At 41.8% G+C, this 23,115-nt stretch overlaps 1 protein-coding gene across 1 annotated transcript in view; it reads right to left on the bottom strand.

The window, feature by feature from the left end:
• The window catches only part of AFAP1 (actin filament associated protein 1), a 184,823-nt gene extending 174,917 nt beyond the window's left edge, over positions 1–9,906 (bottom strand). The window contains exon 1 of the mRNA XM_019526082.1: positions 9,832–9,906. Coding sequence (XP_019381627.1) covers positions 9,832–9,838 — 7 coding nt within the window. The 5' untranslated portion in view covers positions 9,839–9,906. The remainder of the gene's footprint in view (positions 1–9,831) is intronic.
• Positions 9,907–23,115: the final 13,209 nt, after the last annotated feature.

Here is a 23,115-nt window from a genome sequence, read left to right as displayed (position 1 = left end):
CTCCCCTCCTTCAAATCAGGTTCCAGAGACTCAAGTCATGCATTCAGAAAGTGAGGCAACATGATTAATGACCACTTCTGCACAATCTGGCTAAAGTGACTTGATTACTCTCCCATAGGAACTCTATGGCACAGTCAACTCTCCAACGCAGCATTCAATTGTTTGATGACAGACAATTCTTTCTCCTTCTGCACTCCCCTGCCTCATTCACTACACACCATCTAACTGCAGCAGGGAATGAGGCAGGTGTCTTAACTGATAGCAGCCTCCTTCACTATGCACCTAATTCAGTGGTTTTCAACTTTTTTCATTTGTGGACCCCTAAAAATTTTTGAATGGAGGTGTGGACCCCTTTGAATTGTAAGTTCAGTAGTCACATATTTTTGATTGATCATTAGGGGTGCACCGATAGAGATTTTTTGGGCCCATACCAATGGCTAACTTTTAACAAACCATACCAGCTGAATGATATCCAATTCTGATATGCAGCCAGGCAGCATGGAAACCAGCATCTGGCTGGTAAGTCTGTTGTGGGGGAAGGGGTGGGGGGAGGGAAGGTTGAGGCCCGTTCCAAGAGGGAGGGAGGGAGTGAGGCAGGGGCAGGTGCTGCCAGGGTGGGGTCCCACTGCTGCACGCACCCCAGAAGGGCATGGGGCAGGTGTGCCCAGGGATCTGCACGCGGGGCAGCATCTGGGGCTGGGGGCACCAGGCTCTGCCCAGTGGAGAGGCTGCGCTAGGCCGCGCTTGGGGCAAGCTGTGGTGGTGCTGGGATGGGGTGGGGGGTCTACAATGAATTCTGGGGTGGTTCTAGACCCCACTGTAGCCCCCCTCCCAGCAATGCCACTGCCCGGCCTGAGTGCAGCCCAGCCCAGCCCCAACCTGGGAAGAGCCCGGCACCACCCTGGCCCCAGCCCGCCCTGCCCTGCACACAGATCCAGGGGCACACCCCCTCCATACCCTCCTGTGGTGTGTGCAGCAGCAGGAGCCACCCCCCTGCACCCCCCAGAGGAGCCGCTCACAGCTCCATCCCGCATCCCACCCCAGCTGGACAGCGCCAGCACCTGCCCCAGCCCTACTCCCTCCCTCACTGCAGGGACCTCGATCTGCCCCCCCCATGCCCCTTCCCCCACAACGGACTTACCAGCCTGACACTGGTCTCCACAATGCCTGGCTGAGCTCCTGGCTGCATGAATGCTACTGATGCACACATGCACACAACATTTATTGGCCACATTATGTGTAATATCAGCCAAAAAGAGCCGATTGCCAATACTCTCAATTTTTCTTACATCAGTGCCGATTCGATATGGAACCCATGTATTGGTGCACCTCTATTAATCATAGTTGTCTTTTGTGGACCACTTAGACTGTCTGCAAGCTCCAGGGATTGGCATACCACAGGTTGAAAACCACTGACCTAATTAATTCCCCGAAATATTCATCCTATGTACTGAAAGAAGCAGACAAACGTAAGAGACTTGATAAACCCCCATACAGAAAACCACCACTACAGGCCCCTCTAACTGCATTACAAATCTCACCCAACTCTACTAGTCAGAGAAAGAAAAAGTGGGCCTTGCAGCCTGCCCTGAACATTAATTTTGGTTTATTATGAACCAAACCAGGAGAAAAGCTTTAGTCTCAGGATCCTACTAGGGAATCTCTCACCAGGAACCTCCTTCATTTTACCAACAGCTCTAGCTTAGGCATTTCTGCCCACTGTAATTTAGTAAGGCTCAAGAGAGAAGCCATCTTTAGACAGACCAGCTCAACGGCAGTTACAGTTTTATGGACAAGGCTTACTGAGTAATCATGCACAGGAAGGGCTGATGGTAAAACCTCTAGGCAAATCCACCATGGGCAGCTTTCCTCCAGATCACATGCTTGGACTGGGACCTGGGAAGATATTTTCCACAAGGAGAAATCATGCATCTCTTCCTAATTTAAAATAAAAAGTTCATTTCTATAGTGCGGCTTTTTTGTGCTAAAACACAAAAAAATGGTAACTGGGATATTACGGAATAAAGCATCAATAGTACCTTGCAACCCCAGAATTACAATTTTCCTAACAAAAGTGTTTCTCCTGGTTTTGTTTTCTCTTTTCATGTCAGTAACCATTTCTCACATGGCACTGCCACTGGAACCGGACAGTGAAGTCTACTCAGCTTTTCATTTCACAATGTATGCCAACAACGCAAAATAAATTCAAGTATGTGCAGCCCCTCAGAGCTCAGCTATTCCTCTCAGATCCTCCAAGCTGGACATCGAGGCTACGTGCCTCTCAGGGGCTTAGAACATTCTAAAGATACTTTAAACCCTACGAGTTTAGACATGCAGGCCACTCTGGACTAGTCTGAACTTCCAGTGTACTGTTGGAAAAATCAAGTACTATTCTGAGCCAGTCCTCCTCGAACCTGTCCAAAGTTATGTGCAGACCCAAAGCATTCTGTGCCTAATGTCTGATCAGTCCTCTAGACATCCCAAACTGCACCACTCCTCATGGCCCCCAAACCCATGCAGGGCAATGGGGCTTCAACCGGGACTCTACTGTCCAAAGACCTATTGCTTCAGAGACCACAGTCTGAAGGAGTGGGAAAGCAGAAAGCCTCTGTCCCAGTTTCACTTCCCCACTAATGACCCTGGGAGGGGGCCCTACAATTACTGGAGGGAAGAGAACCAGGTTGGGGAGAACAAGAGTGGGGGGTCTTTACAGTCTCCTGCTTGTGGTGGGTGGGTGGTTGTGCCTGTAACAGTAAACACCTGTCAACTGCTGGGAGTGGGGAGGGAGGGAAGAAGAAACAGCCATTGCACAATAGTCATGTACCATTTTTACCTGAATCCAAGACGACCCTGAATTTAAGATAACTCCCCAATGATTAGATTCTATTCATGGACATTTATAACAAATTTATAAATGTCCCATTTATAGACTCTAAGGGTTGGAGGATCATCTTAAAATTGTCCTCCCAAGTTCTGCAGTGGAGAAAATAGCAGGAGTGGCTCTTTGGCAGGTAAGGGAGGGGGGTGACCAAGATGGTAGGAGACAGGTAGTAGAGAGGTCATGATGGCGGGGAGGTCAAGCTGCTTGCACCCTGCTCCCTGTCCTATCCACCACTTGCCCCCCTGTTGCCTGTCCCACCACTACCTTGGCCAACTTCTGCTTACCCTTGCTCTGTGCTAGCAGGTTCTGTTCCTGCTCCAGCCTGGGGCATGGAGCATGGCCCCAGTCTGCCCTTGTAGCAGTGGCAGCAATGTGTCTTGGGGCCCATCCAGAGCTGCTGCTGCCACCTCTCCCCCCAGAACCTTGTACTTGATTCCCCACTCCCATGTTAAACAGAGATTGGGCCTCATCTTGGAACTGAGCAAATACTGGGTCCAGCGGGGGTCTACACAGCTCCCCCAGCACTTCCACTCCAACCTCCTGCCCCAGCGCAAGTCTTCCTCCCCCTCTAGAAGAATCCTGGGGAAACTGCAGGCATGGAATGCACAATGGAAGTACCATACTCCAGGCTGGGTACCATACCACTCCTTGGTGTCATTTTGGCACCACTGTAATCCCCAAAAGGTGAAGATTTTTCTTAAACCCTTAGCAGTGTACATGTGGACACTTCTGTCCAGGAACAAGTGTGAAATGGTTCCCAATCAGTGATATTTTTGATGGTTCGAGTATTACATCTGTCCGCACCCTCAGGTTCACTGTACCATGCTAGTGGCACAGCAGTAGGAAACAGGTTGGATGAGGTAGAGTCTTCGTGCAATTCAGACAGATCACCTACCTGCAGAAAATAACACATCAAATGCACATGGCATCAACCAAGAATGGTATTCTGTTATCAACTGAATTCCCCAGACCAAACACTCCAGAACAAAGCTGCTCTCTAAACGCACATTTAGAGTTCTAAAAGCTCTAAACTCCTAAATGCAAGGTTTGTTCATACCATAAATACACACACACTTTACAAGCACATTTTTTAAAACCTATGGAAAATTAAGCTAACACTTCTCCCCTCTTTCTTTTGAAGTTTCTTGTTAAAACTGGAATATGACAGTTCTGAAGTGCATGAAAAAGAAAAGATGGGCTGCTCACAAAGCCCTGAAACGATCCTGGTTCCATTAAAATACATCCCAAATTTTGCCACTGACCCCAATGGTGCTAGGATTTCAAATGATATTTTATCAAGTAAACTCACACACACAGAGCCTTCTTATTTAAATACACTTGTAACACTTCAAGGTCTATTACAATATTAAGAAAATGCAGAGAAGAAACAGCTGTTATTTACTCAATAAAGACAAACTACTCCTAAATTTCCAGAGATCATCTTAAGTGGCACTAATCTTTCCCGTAGCACATTTGGATCTATGCTGAGGGACATAGGCCAAAAACAGGCTATCAAAGCAATTTTCACTCCATCTGCCACAGCCACATGGGGATTAGAATGCACCGCACTTACCATCCAGCTAGCAAGAGCCGGACTCCAACACGCAATCCAAAGAGCTTGTGGAATAATCAATTGCAAAACTACATTTTCTAAAAACAAGCATGAAAGTTGACACACAGTAATTTTGGAGCCCAACTATATCAGAAGAATAATAAGTGCCACAGAGACATTAGATTTTGAAAAGGAAAAAGCAGCCACTTCAGCATTTTGCGGCATGTAACATGCACACAAGTGAAATAAGAGACAATAGCCCCAAAACTGCTTTTCACCTAGGTTTCCAGCAGTGCACCATAGGCAGGATAGCGTGTGTCAATAGCTATTCTTACTGAAGAATAGCTATTCCTTATTGAGGAAGGTTAATGAAAAACACCCACATTTCTGCAATACATGCCCATATTGAAACTGATTTAATCAGAAACCTACTTCTTTCTGTCTACTGGATTTTATAACATTGCTTTTTTAGTTATAATATCATTTAGTTGGCTAAAAATCTAATCAAATCAGACTCCTTTATTTAGGCAATAGTTATGACGTGGGTCTTGAAATAGTATGTTTTAAGTGCTATATTGCAGTGGCAAATTTAGGCAGCAGCAGTACAGGCAAATGCTCTGGGCGGTCTACTAGGGGTGGGGAGGGCGGGAAACAATTGCTGCTGGTGGCCACACGTTTGCTGTTAAAGTAGCAACCAGAAGTCATCGCTTCTGCTTTGTCCTGGGTGCTCATCTTGATGCTGTATTGTCCTCAGTAGTTGTGTGAAATTGTTTGGTGGAACTTCAGACCTTTATGAAGGAAAGGGGTCTACTCACATGAGATCATCACTCATGCACAGAAGTGCTTAAAATGTATGGACTTAAAGCATTAAGTAGTGGTTTCAGCATAACCTTTTAAAGGAAGTCCTGGACTGCCAAGTCAGCTACAGTACAGAAGAGCAACAGGTTGTGCTTATGTGAGCACAAAATGAACATGAGCTACCAATCCGATGCCATAGCTGGCAGAGCTACTCAAACGCTGGCATGCATCTACCGAGGCATCTTGAACAAGGCTAAGGAAATCATCCTCCCGCTCTCCTCGGCCTTGGTGAGACAGCACCTGGAGTACCACGCCCAATTCTGGGCACCGCACTTCGGGAAGGATGTGGAGAAGCTCGAAAAAATCCAAAGGTCATATAAGACCAGGTCATATGACGAGAGGCTGCAAGACTTGGGACTGTTAGCCTGGAGAAGAGAAGACCCAGAGGAGACTTGGTGGCAACCTATATCAGGGGCATACATCAGGGCTTGGGGCAGCATCTATTCACCAAGGCCCCTAGGGGAGGGCAAGAAACAACGGGCACAAACTGACTGAAGATTGCTTCGGACTGGACACAAGGAAAAACTTCTTTACAAGTCAAGTGCTGAGGGTTTGGAACAGGCTCCCCACAGAAGTGGTACTAAAAGCATCTGGACAACCACCTTGCTCAGGTCATCTGACCCCAGTGGTCTTTCCTGCCCAAGTGCAAAGGGGCTGGACTTGATCTATAACGTCTTTTCCAGCCCCTAACATCTATGAAACCATCTATAAGCATAGGTAGCACACACAAATTAAGCTTTTATTCACCAAGGTTGCATACAGCTTCTGACTGTAGTTTCTTGTTGGCAAAGCATTCATCAAGCAGACTAGATTTAAGTGCTGTGCCAAAAAGAAGAGCCAGCTGAAAATACGCAGATCCTTATGAATCTATTTAAATGCCTTTTAAAAAATTACGAGGTCTGTGTGAAAATGAATCTTGTGCTTAGAGCTAGGAAAAACCCCCAGTCAAAACACAAAATTAAAATATATCTATGCGAGTGACAATAGCATATAAAACATGCTGTCTTAATGACAACTGTTCAGTAAAACACTCCAGACCCTCATCTGGTATTAATCGCCATAATTTTATTAGCTTGAAAGATGCTAACTTAAATTCAAACCTGTGGAAGATGTGGTCCAATACTGCATTCTCTATAGATATGATTCAAATTTAACATCAAGAAAAAATGAAAATGTGTGTCACAAACATTAAAATAGAAATATCATAAGGTCACTTCTAAAATTACCATCTTCTTGTCTAACCACATCTCATGAATTATGACTAGATTTCTTGTCTCTTACTCTGCTTAATTCAAGTCACTTGCAAGACCCTACATGAAACCTGCTGCCACTGTTTTCATTTCCCCCTGCCCCCTTCCGCTCTACATGCTACCCATTTATTTTGCCTTACAGCTCTCTTGGCTTCCTGCCTTCTGTCATGCTCCCCCATATGTTTGGAACAGTATCCTTCTTCTCTGCAAAACTATCCCACTCTTACCCATGAAATCCCCCTTTAAAATCATTCCTTTCAGCAATTCCTTCAACAATAATCCTCATACTCTCCATTTCCCAACAGTTGTGCCATGTCTGCTCTTGCATCTGTTTTTCCTGTCAACTTTTGGGCCAGATCCCACAAACCATTTCCCAAATAAAGTCTCCCAACTCACATGAATAGTTTTACCCACCTAAATTCAAGCAGGATCTGGGAAAAACACCAGTGTTTGCTGTTAGTTGCTGACATTTAAAACTAGTGATTTTACTTGTGTGCAATATGATGGAAGCACACAAACAGTTGCACATCTGTTCAGTCCATCAGGAGCAGGACATGGTAATGAGCATGAGAAATATAGGTCAGCTGTCAGGAAGTTGTAATGTGACCTCACCATTTACTGTACAGAGAAGTACTGTAACAAGTCTAGAAGCTGCCCTATCAGTTGCATCTGTTCACTGCTTGCTTAAAAGCTAGCCCCTTGCAATCTAAAGGCAGCATCTTGCAAATTATTTACCAGTCACACACTACCATATTTTCTCACACCCTACATACCTTGTCTTTGAAAGACAGAATGAAGAAAAGATTTTTCCAGAGCTGTGTTTGCATAGAGCAGTGAGTGTCTAACATCTACCTGAATCATCCTACTTTTCCTTTTTAACTGAAAAGCGAAAACCCTAGAAACTGCTGAGGACTGGGCTCCATTAATGATTTTTATGATGCGGAAAAGAGCTTAGGAGTCTCCAGGACTGTGACATAGGAGGAAAGAGACCAGAAGCAGGAAGCAGGCAGTAAAATGGCCCTAAGATTAGCTTGATTAGTAGAACACTGAGACTATTAAGGAGATGATTGTTAACATGTGGGGTGAAGAACAATGAGCCATTACATCAATTGACTTCCTCAGCTGCCTGAAGATTCGATGCCACTGCTGCACCGTGGAGCAGGAATCAAAGCTTCTATCAAAGCTCCATTGCTTCTGTTCTGGGCAGAAAAAACACCTATCCTGCTTAGGACACATCCCAATGGGGCGGGGGGAAGGGGAAGAAGCAGGAGATGATTGGGGGGGAAAAGTTTACATGGTATATTATTAAATATAGTAATTTAAAACATGCTAAAAATGCCCAAAATTGTCAATGCTGTCAGACCTAATGGACTTTGCACACAGTACTACAAAAAAAACCCATATATGCTATGGGACACAAGCTGCAAATATATCCCCTATACCCACACTTTGTTACCAACGCTGTGCTGCACTCTCACTTAGGTTTGCATCACTCTGAATGTGTCCTCTAAGATGATGATTCTCAACCTGGGGTACCTTGAGATCCTGTTTAGGGTGCCACGGGTTGCAACACAACATTAGCAGGGTTGTGTGTGCAAGCATGATTCACAAGATAAACCCAGAGATTTCTGCTTGTTGTCATCTTCCCACGTTCTTTACAACAGAAAAACTACATTATTGTTTTTCTGCAGTCAAACTAAAAGCTGGCATTTTCCAGGGGTGCCCTGTGTCTAATGAGGGTTGGCTTGGGTCTAAAAAGGTTGAGAACCATTGTTCTAAAGCAAGGATTGGCAACATACAGCCTGCAGAGCCACTGGATCTGGCCCAGAAAGATGCAGGGCTTTGCCTGTGCCCGTACCTATGGTGGGGCTGAGCAGCAGGTGTATTGGGGCTGGGCAGCTTTAAGCAGGGCTCAGGTCACCACTACCTCTCCCCATGTTTGTGAAATTTGTTAGAACACTGGCCTGGTAAATGATGCCCGCTCCATCAGAGAACAAGTCCAGCTGTATGCAACGAGTACAGGAAATGTAAGCTTTCTAACACTCTGCCTGATCCCTGAGCATATCTCCGAGCGGGAGGATGGTGCTGACGCGACATTGATTCTACCCTTAGCGTTGCTACACTGTCTTCACGTTTGCCATTAGGCGTCACGTCACCTCTCCTGCCCCCTGCCTGACTGCAGCCTGACACAGCTAATTACCTCTCTCTCTGCACAGTGCTACCATGAAGGGAAAACTTGTCTAACAGGTCCTGAACAGAGACTTCCACATTCATTTCACAAACATCACTAGTTAGCTGTGAGCACGTCCAGTCTAGACCGGTCACTTATATTATCCATTTGTGATGACTGCATGCAATTCTGCATCACGCTTTTATCCAGGGTGACAGAAATCCCTACAGATAAATACAAGCCTGAGCAAAATTCAAGTGCCACCTGTCTAGTATATTTGGCCACCAGATAATCTCCCAAATAGCATGCTCTGCAATATAATGCAAAACACCCTTTGATGAAACGTTATAGCTACAGTCCTGCCAAATATCCTGCCCTCCAGATCTCAAAGCCAAAAAGGAAAAGCTGCAGGTTGCTACTTCTTAAATATGAATTTCAGTTAGGAGGATGTTAAGATTATTTGTTCATATACTTTGCCTTCTCAGGCCAGGAAACCTGATTGGAAAAGGCTTAAATTCTGAATCTGTTGGTTTCACAGTATCATCAAGAAATGTCTACTTCTATAAAAGCCATCCCATGGCATCATGACATAAACTGAACTTGTCATGCCCCCAGCAGCAGACATATTAGCATGCACCAGCTTTCTGAAAACAGCCTCGGGAAGGACCCAGCTGGTTACAGTCCCGATAGCAATCAGGACCCTGCTGGCTTAGCCAATCACCAGCCAAACTTATTACACCACGGTAAGAGCTATCAATAGCAAACATTTGAATACTTCCCTCATCTCACCATCTGCTTCTGCTGCTGCTCACTTGAAAATTAATAAGGCTGTTATCTGAAATCACAAGCTACTGCTACATCTGTCTTCCTTAAAATTACAGATAATTATTAGACCATGCGCATGACGGCTCTTGTTACAATACAATACCCTCTAATCCAATGGCGCTCTTTCTGCCTAAGGAAAGGCTACCATGTTTCATCTGCAATTTTGATTCTTGAATAAAACTGGATTTGTTCTTGAGGTTTCTTTTTTGCCCACAACAGACAGGGAGGGAGAAAAATCCAAAAACAAAGAGAAAGGCTTGTACCAAAAATTCTGGATTTCTTTTGAAGGATGTACTTTTCATTGCAGATAATCGCAGAAACAAGGGAGGACTCCCATCATATAAATGGCATCAACTAGTCCAGCTCTAAGCAACCAATTCTCACTCTTAGAAATAAAAGGAAAACAAATGAAATCCTCCTAGGATTCATCCCTGATACGTTGCCATTATCAGCTAACTGGAGCAACATCTAAAGAGATATTCAAAAGAGGAATCCAAGCTCTCTTAAAATCCATAAAAATCCCTGATGTTACTATTTTTCTTAAAATTAGGCAGAAGTTTCAGAGAGGTCAAATATATATATTTTTCTTGAATAAAGATTATAGCATTACAGTTATAAGTAGCACTAGAAATAACATCATAAACCTTAGGGAAAAATCTCAGAGGGAAAAATAATGTTCCTCAATTAGGTGCCACTTGACTAGTTGTTCTAACTTAACAGGTACTGTCTGGTTACAATAACCTGATTAAAATGTCTCAGCATATTGAATAGTTTGAAGAGACTAAAGTGCATGTTTTAAAGAAAAAACAATCTATTTACCTGTTAGAAATAACAAGAAAAACAGAGAAGATGGATTCATCTGCTGGTCCTCAAATGCTAGTAATATTTTGCATTTTGGGTTGTAAACTCCCCAGTGATATGTTTAATCCAAGCAAAACAAATAATAAAAAAACTTGACTCACTGAATGCAATAAAAACACTGTGGTTAATAATACAATTTGTAATTTTAGTTTTTTAATAAAAATGATACATTCTGGCTTTCAGCTTTTCAAAAGTGTCCAATTAACTGCTAGATGTAATAAAGTACATGAGATAGATTAGAAGGCTCCATTGTCCCTAGATCTCCAGTTTTATCCTCCTATTTCTGACTGGTTATGGTTATAGTCTGCATTGTCAATAAAATAATACAAAATAACCCTCTGCCACACCCTTGTGCAGTACTAATACTTGCCAGTGAAACAATGGTAGATAGAAAGACAAAGAGAAGAACGATCTGTGAAAGAACGGAGATTAGGGCAAGATGATGCCTTTGTTTCCAGAGCTGCATCTATACTAGAGAGGTGCTCCAAGGGGTAAGGCTGCCACTGGAAGGAGTGGGAGGAGAAGAAGGGGGAGGAGAAGGGGGAAGAGGAGAAAGAAGCGATTTGGAGTCTATAAACCTCTGTAATATCTTTTTAAGGAAAATAACAGTCTGTCACTGGAAACCTCTTTGTTTCCATAAATGATAAATGATGCAAACTTACATTTGTGACAAAAGATTTTTTCCGTGTTTTCTGTTCTCTGTTTGGTTGCCACAATTGTGCTTTTTCTTAATTGCTTCTTAATGACATGCAAAGTGATGCAAAAATCAAGTCAAGTTCTGCCTTCATTCCAGATGTCAATGATGAAGTGACAAATGGCCAGATCAAGAAAGGAATTACAATGAAGGCAGTAATCTTCTGGAAAAAAACAGTCTCTGCCCTCCTTTGAGGGGAGCAAATAAATATTAATCATATGGCATGTTTACAGACTATTTTGTATTTGAAAAGTTCTGTAACAACAATATGATCTTCCTAATTTGCTATGAGGCTCGGAAGCACAACTATTCCAATTTTACAGATTGGGATACTGAGACAGACTTAACAAATAAAACCCATCGGTATAGGTCCCAAAACTTAAGTATTTAGAAATGAAATTCAAAAAGTACTCAACATCTGCCCCATAGCTCAGTCTGAAATTATTGGTAAAAATCCCCTGACATCAAAGGGAGTTAAGTAAGGTTGACTTCAGAAAACCCAGTTAAAAGATACCAAAGTGGCTGTGAAAGAAATTTTGAAATCTGGATCATTCGTATATTGACTTCTAGGTTCAGTGGCTGAAAATACGTGCCGGAGTCACAAGAAGAGAGTGAGAGGTTCTGCAGGAGTTTAGTGCAAGAGTGCTAAGTGGGGGGTTTTAAAACATTTGTAAAAAAAAAAAATAGTGATTTTAAAACCCAAGCAATTTAATACAGACATTTTAAAAATAGTTTCTATAGAACTAGCAATTTAATCCATGCTAAATATCATAGACACATATTAGTGAATCAATGGGAAAACCAGGGAGATAATTCAGGAGTTTTGAGTCTACCTTCACACTGCTTCACACAAAGAGAGGTGTCAGGTGCTTACAACAATACTGGCAGATTTCTCAGACCATGAGGGCCCCATCTAATTTGAAAAAAATTCAGCAGGCTGCAGTTGTCTGCCTCTGAGCTGTAGGCTCATGGAAGCAGTGGACATCAACCTACAATTCTCCATCTTGATCCAAGCAGCCTAGCCTAAACTCACAGGCCACACTTGAGCATCCAAACTAAATTCTGTGGTGTCGTAGCTTGCACTCAACTCTAGGACTCAAATAAGCAGTTTGTAAGTGGACTAAATTTTAAAGCAACAAAATCAGTGACCATTTGTGGGGTGGATTAATTTAAAAAAAAGTAGATTTTACTTGCTATCCTGCATACAGTAAGAAGAGATGTTTCATAATACTAAAAAAAAATTAAGCGCTGCCAATATTTTCTCCCCCACCAGTAACTGAATACTGTACATGCCAGGAAAGATTCTCACCATATGTGGAGGGAGCTGGCACAAGTCTTGCTCATGATGATAGTTACACAACTCATTTCACAGGCAACATACTGAAAATATATCCCACTGTGTCAGCCAAGCACTTGATTTTGCACCAAGGGCTGGAATAAAGAAGGCAAAAAGTGTCATAATGAGCAAGATTAAATAAAAAAAAACAACCCAATGAAATGCTCATTTCAGAATTCCAGATAAGAGTTCTCCGTTTCATTGGAAAAACTGGAGGAAAACATTTGAAATGGTGGAAGAGAACGGAGACAGATCTAAAATGTACTATAGCATCGAATGGTTCATTTTGAAAATTCTTTGCCACTTATTTTCCAAAACGTTAAAAAAAAAATATTAAGCTGTCTTGTAAGACTAGCATTATTTTTCCCAGCTCTTCAGGGAACCAGAGCATTTAAGAAAGTCAGTGTCTGACATGACTGCAATTCGGGAAGTCTTGTTTGTACACAACCTCTCTCTTTCCTCTCCACCATGTATCTTCAAGCAAGAACTAGGAGGAAATGATTCAAAAGGCAGTGACTCACTGACAGTCACAAGGACACCTCAAATATACTGTTTTCATTAAATAGTAAATAAAAAATATATACCTAGGTATTACCTAATATTTTTAACCTAAAGAACTCTAACGAGATCAGTATCATTAGTTCCCTTCTACAAACAAAGACACCGACAGAAAAAATGCCTCTCTCAAGGTCACCCAGGAGGTAAAGGGTAGAGCCAGGAACAGATTCTTACTTTCCTAGGTCTCAATCAACTGGCCACACCGCCTCTGGCAGATGGTCAGCTAACTTCATTGCTCTGTTTTCTATGGTATCTCTTAATGAAGAACTTGCAAGGAGAGTAGTTTTTCAAGATAGATGTAAGTTTTCTCCAGCATTTCAGATCTTGATCTGATCTGCAATTTAGGAGTCCCAATACCTAAATGTAGCAGCGCTCTTTGTCCGAGTGGTTATTCCCTTCTTTAAGCAGAAGCTACCTACTCTCCAATGAGCCAAAAACCTTTTGCACCAGGAGGCTCCAGTAAGCTGACAGAATAGGAAGGAAGATACTTTTCCTTAAACATCAATTTGCAAAGTCTAGTGAAGCAGTAAAACACTTCACTGCATGAGACTATACAGCCTTTTGCTTGATCCTCCAATTAAATGAACTGCACCAGAAAAGACGAGAAAGGTCTGCTAGATAAAGTACCATATTTTCTCTCATACCATACAGTCACAAACGAAATGCGTCTATTTTCTGAGCAAGCAAAATGAAGAAAAAAGATTTTTTTCAAGAGTTACGGCAGGGAGAGAGCAGGGACAAAACTCACTCTTCAGCTCACTCACCCTCTCTTTCCTGCTTAGACAAGACCTTCAGTTTTAACCCATATGCAGCTGAACTGCCAACAGCTCTTGGCTGCTCAGCCAAAAGCTGAGACTGTGGGTCCTACTAAAGACTGAACTCCATGGGTGGATCTAGAATTTTTGGGGAGAGCTAAAAATAGCCTGCAGGGCTGTTAAATAGGAGAATAAAAACCAGGAGTAACTAATACACAGCAAAACTGCCAAAGGAATTATAACTTGATTAGTGGAACATCAAAACCATTAAAAGGAGAGGACCATTAACCTTCCATAGATATGGAGGGAAGAGTAATTAGCAGGAATACGGTAGTTTATAAGGAGCCATGAAGTACATTGACTCCGTAAGTGCTGTCTGAATAGAAATGCCACTGTTGCTGCCAGGCAGTTGCTTTTAAACTTTGGGTGGAGTAGGAATCAAAGGGGGGTGCATCCCACTGAATCTCCCCCCACTAGACTCCGCCCCTCGCTCCACGCAGCTGCCGGAAGGAAAAGAAAAAGCAGCAGCAACCATCTTACAATACCACCATGCTTCTATTTTGGGCAAAAAAACAGCTTTCCAACTTAAGACATGCACCCCAATTTTGGAAAGCTAATATACTTGACTGGGTGAAACAGAATACAGGACACCTGCTTTCTATTCCTGGATCTGCCTTTGACCTGCAGGGTGACCCTTGAGAAAGTCCTGCTTCCTCAACGTGCCTTAGTTTCCCCGGTTGTAAAATGAGGATCATGATGCTGACATCCTTTGCTATGTGCCTTAATGTCTATTGAAGAATAGTGCTATATAAGACATAGCTGTTACTAATTAGCATCAGTGATGTGAAACCCATTTCAAATCACAGTGAAAACCACACAAAAATGATTGCGCTTACCAAATAATGTCCTAATTAATATCTTAACTATCAAACATCTCTGAGATATGTATAATCAGAAGTCTGAACACTGGAAGCAGCTAACGGATCTGAAGTTGCCCAGTAAGAAATAAGAAGTCTCTTCCTATTTCTTCTGTTACCTGAGACTTTCTTTACGTAAAAAGAAAAATAAAGATTTTTTTCCGATAGAAAGTTTGTGTGCTCCCTGTATTAAGGGAGTGTACAGGAGGGAACAAGACCAATCCACGTTCACACGATTCTCTGCTAGAATCAGAGGGGTCCAGAAATTATGTGAGAGGCAAGGATTTCTTAGGGGGATATTTTTTATTGGACCAATTGTATAGCTGGAATTAAGTTAGACAAGCTTTCAAATGCAATTTGAAATGTGTTGCATTCAAAAACTTGTCTAACTCTATCCCAGCTATATAGTTAGGCCAAAAAAAGATATCACCCTAAGAAATCCTTGCTTCTCTTCTAGAATATGAAGTGCACAGAAAGGGTCAGAAAAAGCACTGGTGGTTTGGGTCTAAATCTGCTAGGTGGTCTAGGAAACAGTGAGGTTTTTCCAAATGAACAAATAAATACATATCTTCCAGCCTCCTCCAGTTCAAAGTAAACAGCATCGAGTTAAGTAACTTAAGAACACTAAGGAGAGTCAAAACAAAACAGAGAAAGAGCCTGCAAGGCAGCATGGAGGTACAAATCTTTAAACTGCTGAATCGGTAGAGTGGGAAATAGGGAGAAAGCTCACCAAAGTAGCTCTCAAACGCTGCTCTTTACAATGGTGCTTTGACAGAGTTCATATAAAGTACATATACTTTAAGTATGTTTTTTCCTGGGGCTGTTTTGCAAGCTGTTCCTCAGGGCTGACCACAAGTCCAAGAGCAAGTTAAACAGCATGTAGCACTTGTATATCTGCCAATTCAGGGGAGTCCTGATCCATCTGGACTAAGAACTTGGGGGCTATTAATCCAAGACAATAGGGGCTACAGACTAGGTCCTGCAATAAGCAGTCTGTCTTCTGCTCACTGTGCCCAGTACTCTACCAACTGGGGTACAAGCAGTCAGAGGGAGGTAGCCATAGCCAGAAAAGATCATAAAGCAGTGATAGGTCAAACTGGCCATACACTTCCAAGTGTCCCTACTCCACCACTCCCAGACACATCCATCTACTTCAGCACCTTCAGGTCCCACCTTCAAACATATTTGTCTCTCTTTCATCTCTCTCTCCCATTCCGCCCTTTTTTTTAGGTTTAAGCATGCTAGGTGGAGTCTGCCTGCTCCATGGCGGGGAGCCCCAGTGCTTCATTCAAGCTCTGACTTGCCTAAATATCTATTTAAAATGCCTCAAGATCTGTAATAACAACATGCTTATTCCGTCTGTCCGGAGCACTCTGATTAGTTGTTTCAGTAAGCATTGTGATTGGCTGTTAAGATAACCAGAGTGCTCCAGACAGACAGAATAAGCCTATTATTATTATAGATGATTCAGCCTTCAAATGCAACAGTAAAAAGCTCAGCTAAAACATCTACTCAAATGTACAGAGATTGCCAATAGAAGAAAAAAAGCTGTAAAGTGTCACACATTTACCAGGAACAGCCTTCAGTTCTGGTCAGCCCCTCTTCAGGTCTGCAGAAATAAAGGGGTCCAGAGGTGAGCAACAAATGTTCATAACCGGGATGGCATCCAAGTCTGCCTGCAAGAGCAAGATTACAATTCAAGAGTACAAACCTAATGATATTACTGAACTTACACATTCATCCTCACACACAACTTCACTTTCAATAACCAACACTTCATCCAGACCATGGGTACAGCTATGGGCACCAAAATGCCCTCACAATATGCCAACCTTTTTATGTGCCACCTGGACAAAGAATTCCTCAAGAAGTGCACCATCAAACCCATGCTACACTTAAGATATACAGATGACATCTTCATCATTTGAACCAAAAACCTGCAATCTGATTGACTTTCTAATGGAAATCAATCATCACCACCAAGACCATCTCGAATACTCCAGCACCACCGTTTTCTTTTTAGACATTATGATCAATATCCAGAATGGTGAAATACAAACAACCATATATATATATATATATATATTAGTGCTCTTTTATACACACACACACACACACACACACAAGAAACCCATGGACCAACCTACATGTCTGCACAAAACCAGCAATCATCCTAAACACACCAAGAAAGCTGTAATATATAGCCAAGCCCTCCAATACCACGAAATCTGCACTGAGAACACCCATGATCATCACCTTGCAAATCTCAAAAGGGCTCTCTCTCAAGAAGGACACTCCTCTAGAGAAACAGACTGCACTTTTGTACAAGCCACTCCAATACCACGTGAAGAATTGCTGCAGTACAAAATGAAAATGCCAGGAATCACACTCCATTAGTTATGACATACCATCCTTCCCTGGAACCTATATAGAAAATCCTCAAACAATTGCAACCTATACTAGAAAACACCATTCTTAAACAGCTCTTTCCAGAATTGCCCATCCTAGCCTTTAAAACAGGCACCAAACCTCCCAACCTCATCACCAGAAGCAAACTTCCTATGGACCAAAGCACACCAAATGGATCCAGACCATGCCTGCCAACACATTTCCACCACTCCCACAATAACTACACCCCACAACAGAGCCATCACCATTCCTGGATCTTACACCTGCACCACCAGAAATATAATACATCTCATCCAGGGCACTGAATGCCCTCATGGAAAATACATAGGAGAAAACAAATAACAACTGCATGCCAGAATGAACACACACCAAAAAATCTATCAAAGACAAAAATACCCAACTACCTGTGGGTGCCCACTCCTCACAAGACAACCACTCACTCTCCCATCTCTCCGTTCTAATCCTCAAAGGAAATTTACAAAATACTTTTTATGGATGAGCCTACAAACTTCACTTCATACATCTACTGGATATAAAAAATCATGGACTACAATATAGATGTTGGATTTATGTCACATTATAACCTGCCTGACATCAAATAATTCCAAGTAACCTCTCTACATTTTACCAGCTACACTCTACCACCAGGTCAACAGTCCCCTCTTGCCCCCTACCTACCTGTCTCGCACCTATTAATTTCCATCGCCTCTGATCTTCCCTACAACACATTTGCATTTTCACAAACTTGCATGTTTCATATTGCCTTATGCTTCAGTTCCACCCAGAAGCATACACAACACCAGCAGACTCTCCCTATGCCTGTAAAAGGGTGTTTGTGCCCAAAAGCTTGTAAAGAACATTCTTCCAACTAGTTAGTTGGTTTAATAAAAGATATCACATTTACCCAAAGAATCTTGTCTGCCTATAACAACCTATAAACACTTCCTTTTGTAAAGAACCAGAAAGCCTGGGGTTATTTTGTTTCAAAAAGAGGTAATAAGTACATGGACAATTTTTTCCTCCCAGGTGAACAAAAAAACCTCCACAAACTAGAAGGAAAGAAGAATAAATGCCAGTGTTCTGGCTCAAACAAACTCTACTAGCATTGAAGCCATATTTATATAGCCCCAGCTCTGTTGGATGGGACATGTCATAAGGATGTGAGACAACCAATCCCCAAAACAAGTCCTATACTCTCAGTACACCGATCATCACCACAGTAGAGATGGGAAAAAGAAGAGATTCAAGGACATGCTGAAGGCCAATGTGAAGAAATATATTAACATCAATACCTGGGAGACTGAGTCATCCCCAATGGCACCATGATGTATGGCAAGGCATCAGTCATTTTGAGCACAGGAGAGAGACAAAGACAAACAGATGCAACCTGACATCACAAGGATCTATTCCTTCCTCCCAGAAATATTTGCCACATCTGCAGTTGAACATGCAGATCTTGGATTAGCCTCCTCAGTCATCTATGGACTCACCAATGACTTCCCTATTTACTGGAAGACTGTCATCCTCGTATTAAGGATTGCCAACAATGAATAAGCACATACACATAATCATGGAAAACACTCAAAATAGGGCACGCCTTTTACTCTTCCTAATAAATTAGGAGCATGGATAGTTAACAACATTGGAATACAATAATGTGTAAAATCTGTCTAGGGAATTTTTGTTTTCTTGCAATGAATAATTAGCATGTGGAAAATCTGCGGTCATAAAATGCCACTTTTATTTTTTTTTTTTTTTTTTTTTTTTTTTTAAATAGACAGAGAATAATGATATATTATTAACCAAGATTCACCAGTGCTAAATATGTAAAAGGACAGTGAATCTCTCCAATGAAGAGTTATAGAACCATGTACCCATAAAAGTTGGTTAATTTTAATCTCTGACAGTCAGGGTTTGGGTTTATAATCTCTCTAGTCATGAATGTGCAAAGTATATAAAGAGAGATTATAAACCCAAACCCTGACTGCCAGAGATTAAGATTAACCTTCTTGTATGGGTACACTGTTCTATAACTCTTCATTGGAGAGATTTTAGCACTGTCCTTTTACATATTTAGCACTGGTGAATCTTGGAGACAGAATGCCCGACTAAACGAACCACTGCTCTGATCTAGCGTAACCCTTCCGGCACATCCAAAGTGAGGAGTTTTACATTTGGCTTGGTGTGATGACATTTGCAGGTGTTATACCATGGATTCCTGGTATCAGTGATATTAGCTGCTCTTATTTCTGCCTTCGTCACCTTGGCCCAGATTATCAAGAATGTTTAGGCAAATAACTACTATTGAAATTAGCCAAGAAAACAAAATACTTAAATGTCTTTGAGGATAGTATTTATATATTCATTACTCTGCATGTTTGTCAATTCCATTAGTCTTTTATACCCTTTGCACTCTAGGCCTCATGTTTGGCATGCTCACTAGCAGCCTTATACTCTTTGCATTCTAATCTCTTACGAATTTGGCATCTCTAACATGACTCTGTACCGCTTCTCTGTGCTGGAACGCCTACCGCCTTATCCTGCACCAGAAAGCTTTATTTATTGTTAAACCCTGACAGTGAGGTCAATCTTCCACAAAAACATAAGACTGGAAAAAAGTCCAAACCCCTGAGGACCTCCCGATCTAAAAGTTCACTCAGCAGAAAGTCCTCCTGCAAGTTTTGTTTCACTTTCCCCTCTATTTTCTTTGGCACTGGGTAAAACTATGTTGCTTGTGGATACAAAAGTCTCTGTTATAGCATGAACTGGGTACAGTAAGGCAGATAAATACTTACAAGACTCTTTAAACAGCAGTGCAGCATGTGTCCACCTGCTCAACAGTGCCCTTACCATGCAACAAACCTGCAGGCAATTATAAGAGCCACTAGGCTACATGTTATAATTTATAACTACTTCATGGTAGTAGTAAGTGGGAGGGAGAGGTATGAGTGGAGCTCTAGAGGCATTGTCCACCACCTGAATTAAGACCATGCCTGTTAGCAACACGGAAACTGACATTTGAGCAACAGGGATTGTAGACAGTGCCATGTATGTACACATTGGGAAGACCACTATAACACTCTGCACTTCCATGGCATTTTGCAGTCAAGGCCCCCAAAGTGTTTCAAATCCATACAATGTGCTTAGTTTGTCAGTTCTTTGGGACATTGGTAAATTCTCTCATCTGCCTAATACAGATATGAAGCATGGAAGAGGGTTAGGTGACTTGCTAAACTTCATTTCACAGGAAGGCTGTATCACAGCAGGGAACAGAATATTGATCTTTCAACCCCTATTCACCATGCTAATCCCTAAAACAGTGATTCTCAATCAGGACGTCACAGCATCCTGGGGTGCCTTGAGATCCTTTCAAGTATTCTCCAGGGTGTTATACAGCGTTAGCACTCTTAGGTGTGCAGCCACGATTCACAAGATCACCCCAGGGTTTCAAAGACGAATCCACAGTGTTAAAAGCATTATGACCTGCTGGGGTCTCTCCAATGTTTTTGCAACAGAAGAATTGTTCTATTATTTTTCTGTCATCAAAAATCAAGTGAAAACTAATAGCTAACATTTTCCAAGGGGTGCCTTGAGTCTAGTAGAGTAGAGAACCATTGCCCTAGATTACAACATTGTGCCTGTTTTTTAAGCTATTTAGTGGTTAGGAATTTGCCTGGCTCATAATTCAAGCGGTGAAGGTTCTCAGTCCACTAGAGACAAAGATTTCCTACAGCAACCTGCTACTGCATCTCCCCCTTATTCTGGAGTGAGAACTTAATTCAGTCTCCAGGACACTGTTATTTCTGTTGATAATACTAGCAAAGGTACCAGTTGGTAACAAAGTTCATTATCATGATATTCTGTAGGAACCAACTAACAACTCATTTGATAAATACAAGTTTAACAGGTTTTTATATAGCAATGATTTGTAGGCAATGATTTGACGCAAGCCAAAAGATAAGTTAGTGATGTTGAGGCTGTTTAATCAATAACCAGTGCCCCAAAAATGTGTTCTTGCTGTTAAGCTACAGAGGCCATTTTCAATCAGATGGCTGAGATGCATCAATAAAGGATTAGAAAAAGACGATTTGGAAACTTACCATATAAGTAAGAAAGAAATATCTGCTTCTTGGCAACATCTCTTATCTGGACAAGGCTTTATTTTTTTTTTAAACATGAATCTCTCATTAATCAAAACACACACACCTTATTACTCATATCCAGAAGGAAGTGTGACTTTTCAGGAAAACAGTATTTTCTAGTCAGATATTTTCTAATAAACCCCACAAAATGATCAGCCCAACAGCTTGATTTGTTATAGAGCAAATTAAAAACATCTGTTGCAAGATAAACTTCAAGTTTTCCCAGCATCTCACTTTCTGAAGCAGAAATTCAGTTCAATCAGTTTTAAATACTCATTAAAAAAAATAAAGAAATGATTTATGTAAGTGCACTGCATGTTGAACTGGTGTGTTTATATGGACTAGTATATGTATGTTATGTATAGTATATACATATATATACACTATATACATTTATATGGACTAGTATATGTATAGTATATGTATATGTTATATGGACAGAACATCATTTTGAAGAATGGAAAAATGAGAGTTCTGGTATCATTTTTGGCAGACTTGCCTATAATGGTACTAAATTTTATTTTAAAAATTGCTTTAAAAACCTAATAATATATGCTTCCTGAGTAGGTAGGGAAACAAGAATAAAAGGCTCTACCCCATACTATGTTATGGATATTTTAATTAGGTTTGGATTTCAGTGGGTAACGAACATGCTCAATGCTTCACAAGAGCTAAACCCAGTAGCAGTTTTCAAACCTGAAGTGTGAAATCGAAGTCCACTATTTTGGAACTTTTAGGGCTGGCGTGAGACCACCAGTCGTATGCAGAGCGCCTACAAAACAAAACCCTTCTAAACTGCTTTATCAGGAACCCCAACATTTAAAAACTTAGGTGTACAAATCCAACAAATGTTATGCAACAAGCTTGCGTGAGAGCCAGGAAAAGAAGTAAAAACTTTACCCAGGTCACCATCTTCCCAGGGTTATACTATTTATCCCAGCCTCACCCTGTAGGCGCCTAGCCTCACAACAGCACGGACTTTCTATGCCCGAAGAAGGGGGATTGTGCCCAAAAGCTTGCAAAGAACTTTTTTCAGCTACTCTGTTTGTCTAATAAAAGATATCACATCTATCCAAAGAACTTTGCCTGCCTATCTCTCCAGAATAGGAGTCTGGGCTGGAGAGTCCGAGTGCCTTTAGGCCTCTGTTGGGTACCTTGGCTCTGGAAACAGGCAAGAACTCAGACCTGCGCTTAATGTTGCCCACTGACTAGAGCTAGAAGGCTCCCTGCTCAGCACGTGGGATTTTCAGTTCACCTAGGCGCTCAGTTTTGGATTCCACTCTCCGACGCAGGAACTTGAAAAATAGCCATTATGACACTTCAGTCTTAGGCATGCAAGTCCCTTATTGGACTCAACCCTTCCCTATTGGTTAAGACTGCTTCCTAAATAAACCTATCAATACTAATATTATATTTGAAACAATGCCCCTGTGCACTAATTTTCACGTCTCCGAATGTTTGAAAAATATTCCCTGTTATGCGAAAGGTACTATTTTAATAAAATATATCAACTCATAATGGCCTTCTCCATTCACACTTGTGGCACATTTTGCTTTGTACTAATATTTAAAGTTTAAGTAAAAATGAAATAGATTTTTATGAGAGGAACATCCAACATCGATCTGCAGTTAAAGCTCTGTAGGAGTAGAAATTCAAATAAGGGAGCAATACATTTGGCTATACATTACCTCTCCCAACATGTTCTTTGCAGTCCTCCAAGACAGAAACCTCAAACCGCAGTCTTAGCATAGGCAGCTGCATCTGTATGAAACCCTACTGAGGGCAGTGGTAAAGCCATCTGCCCACGCACGGCCACTTGTGGGATCAGGCCAAATTTGCTGGGTTTAATTGTACGGTCACTCTGCAGCTACTTGGTGCCCAACATCTCTTTTCTCCCTTGCTACATT

The sequence above is a fragment of the Gavialis gangeticus genome, unplaced genomic scaffold (assembly GCF_001723915.1).
Source record: "Gavialis gangeticus isolate Ggan-Ray unplaced genomic scaffold, GavGan_comp1, whole genome shotgun sequence".
In the NCBI taxonomy this organism is placed as follows: Eukaryota; Metazoa; Chordata; order Crocodylia; family Gavialidae; genus Gavialis; species Gavialis gangeticus.
This window is presented reverse-complemented; position numbering and strand designations above follow the sequence as displayed.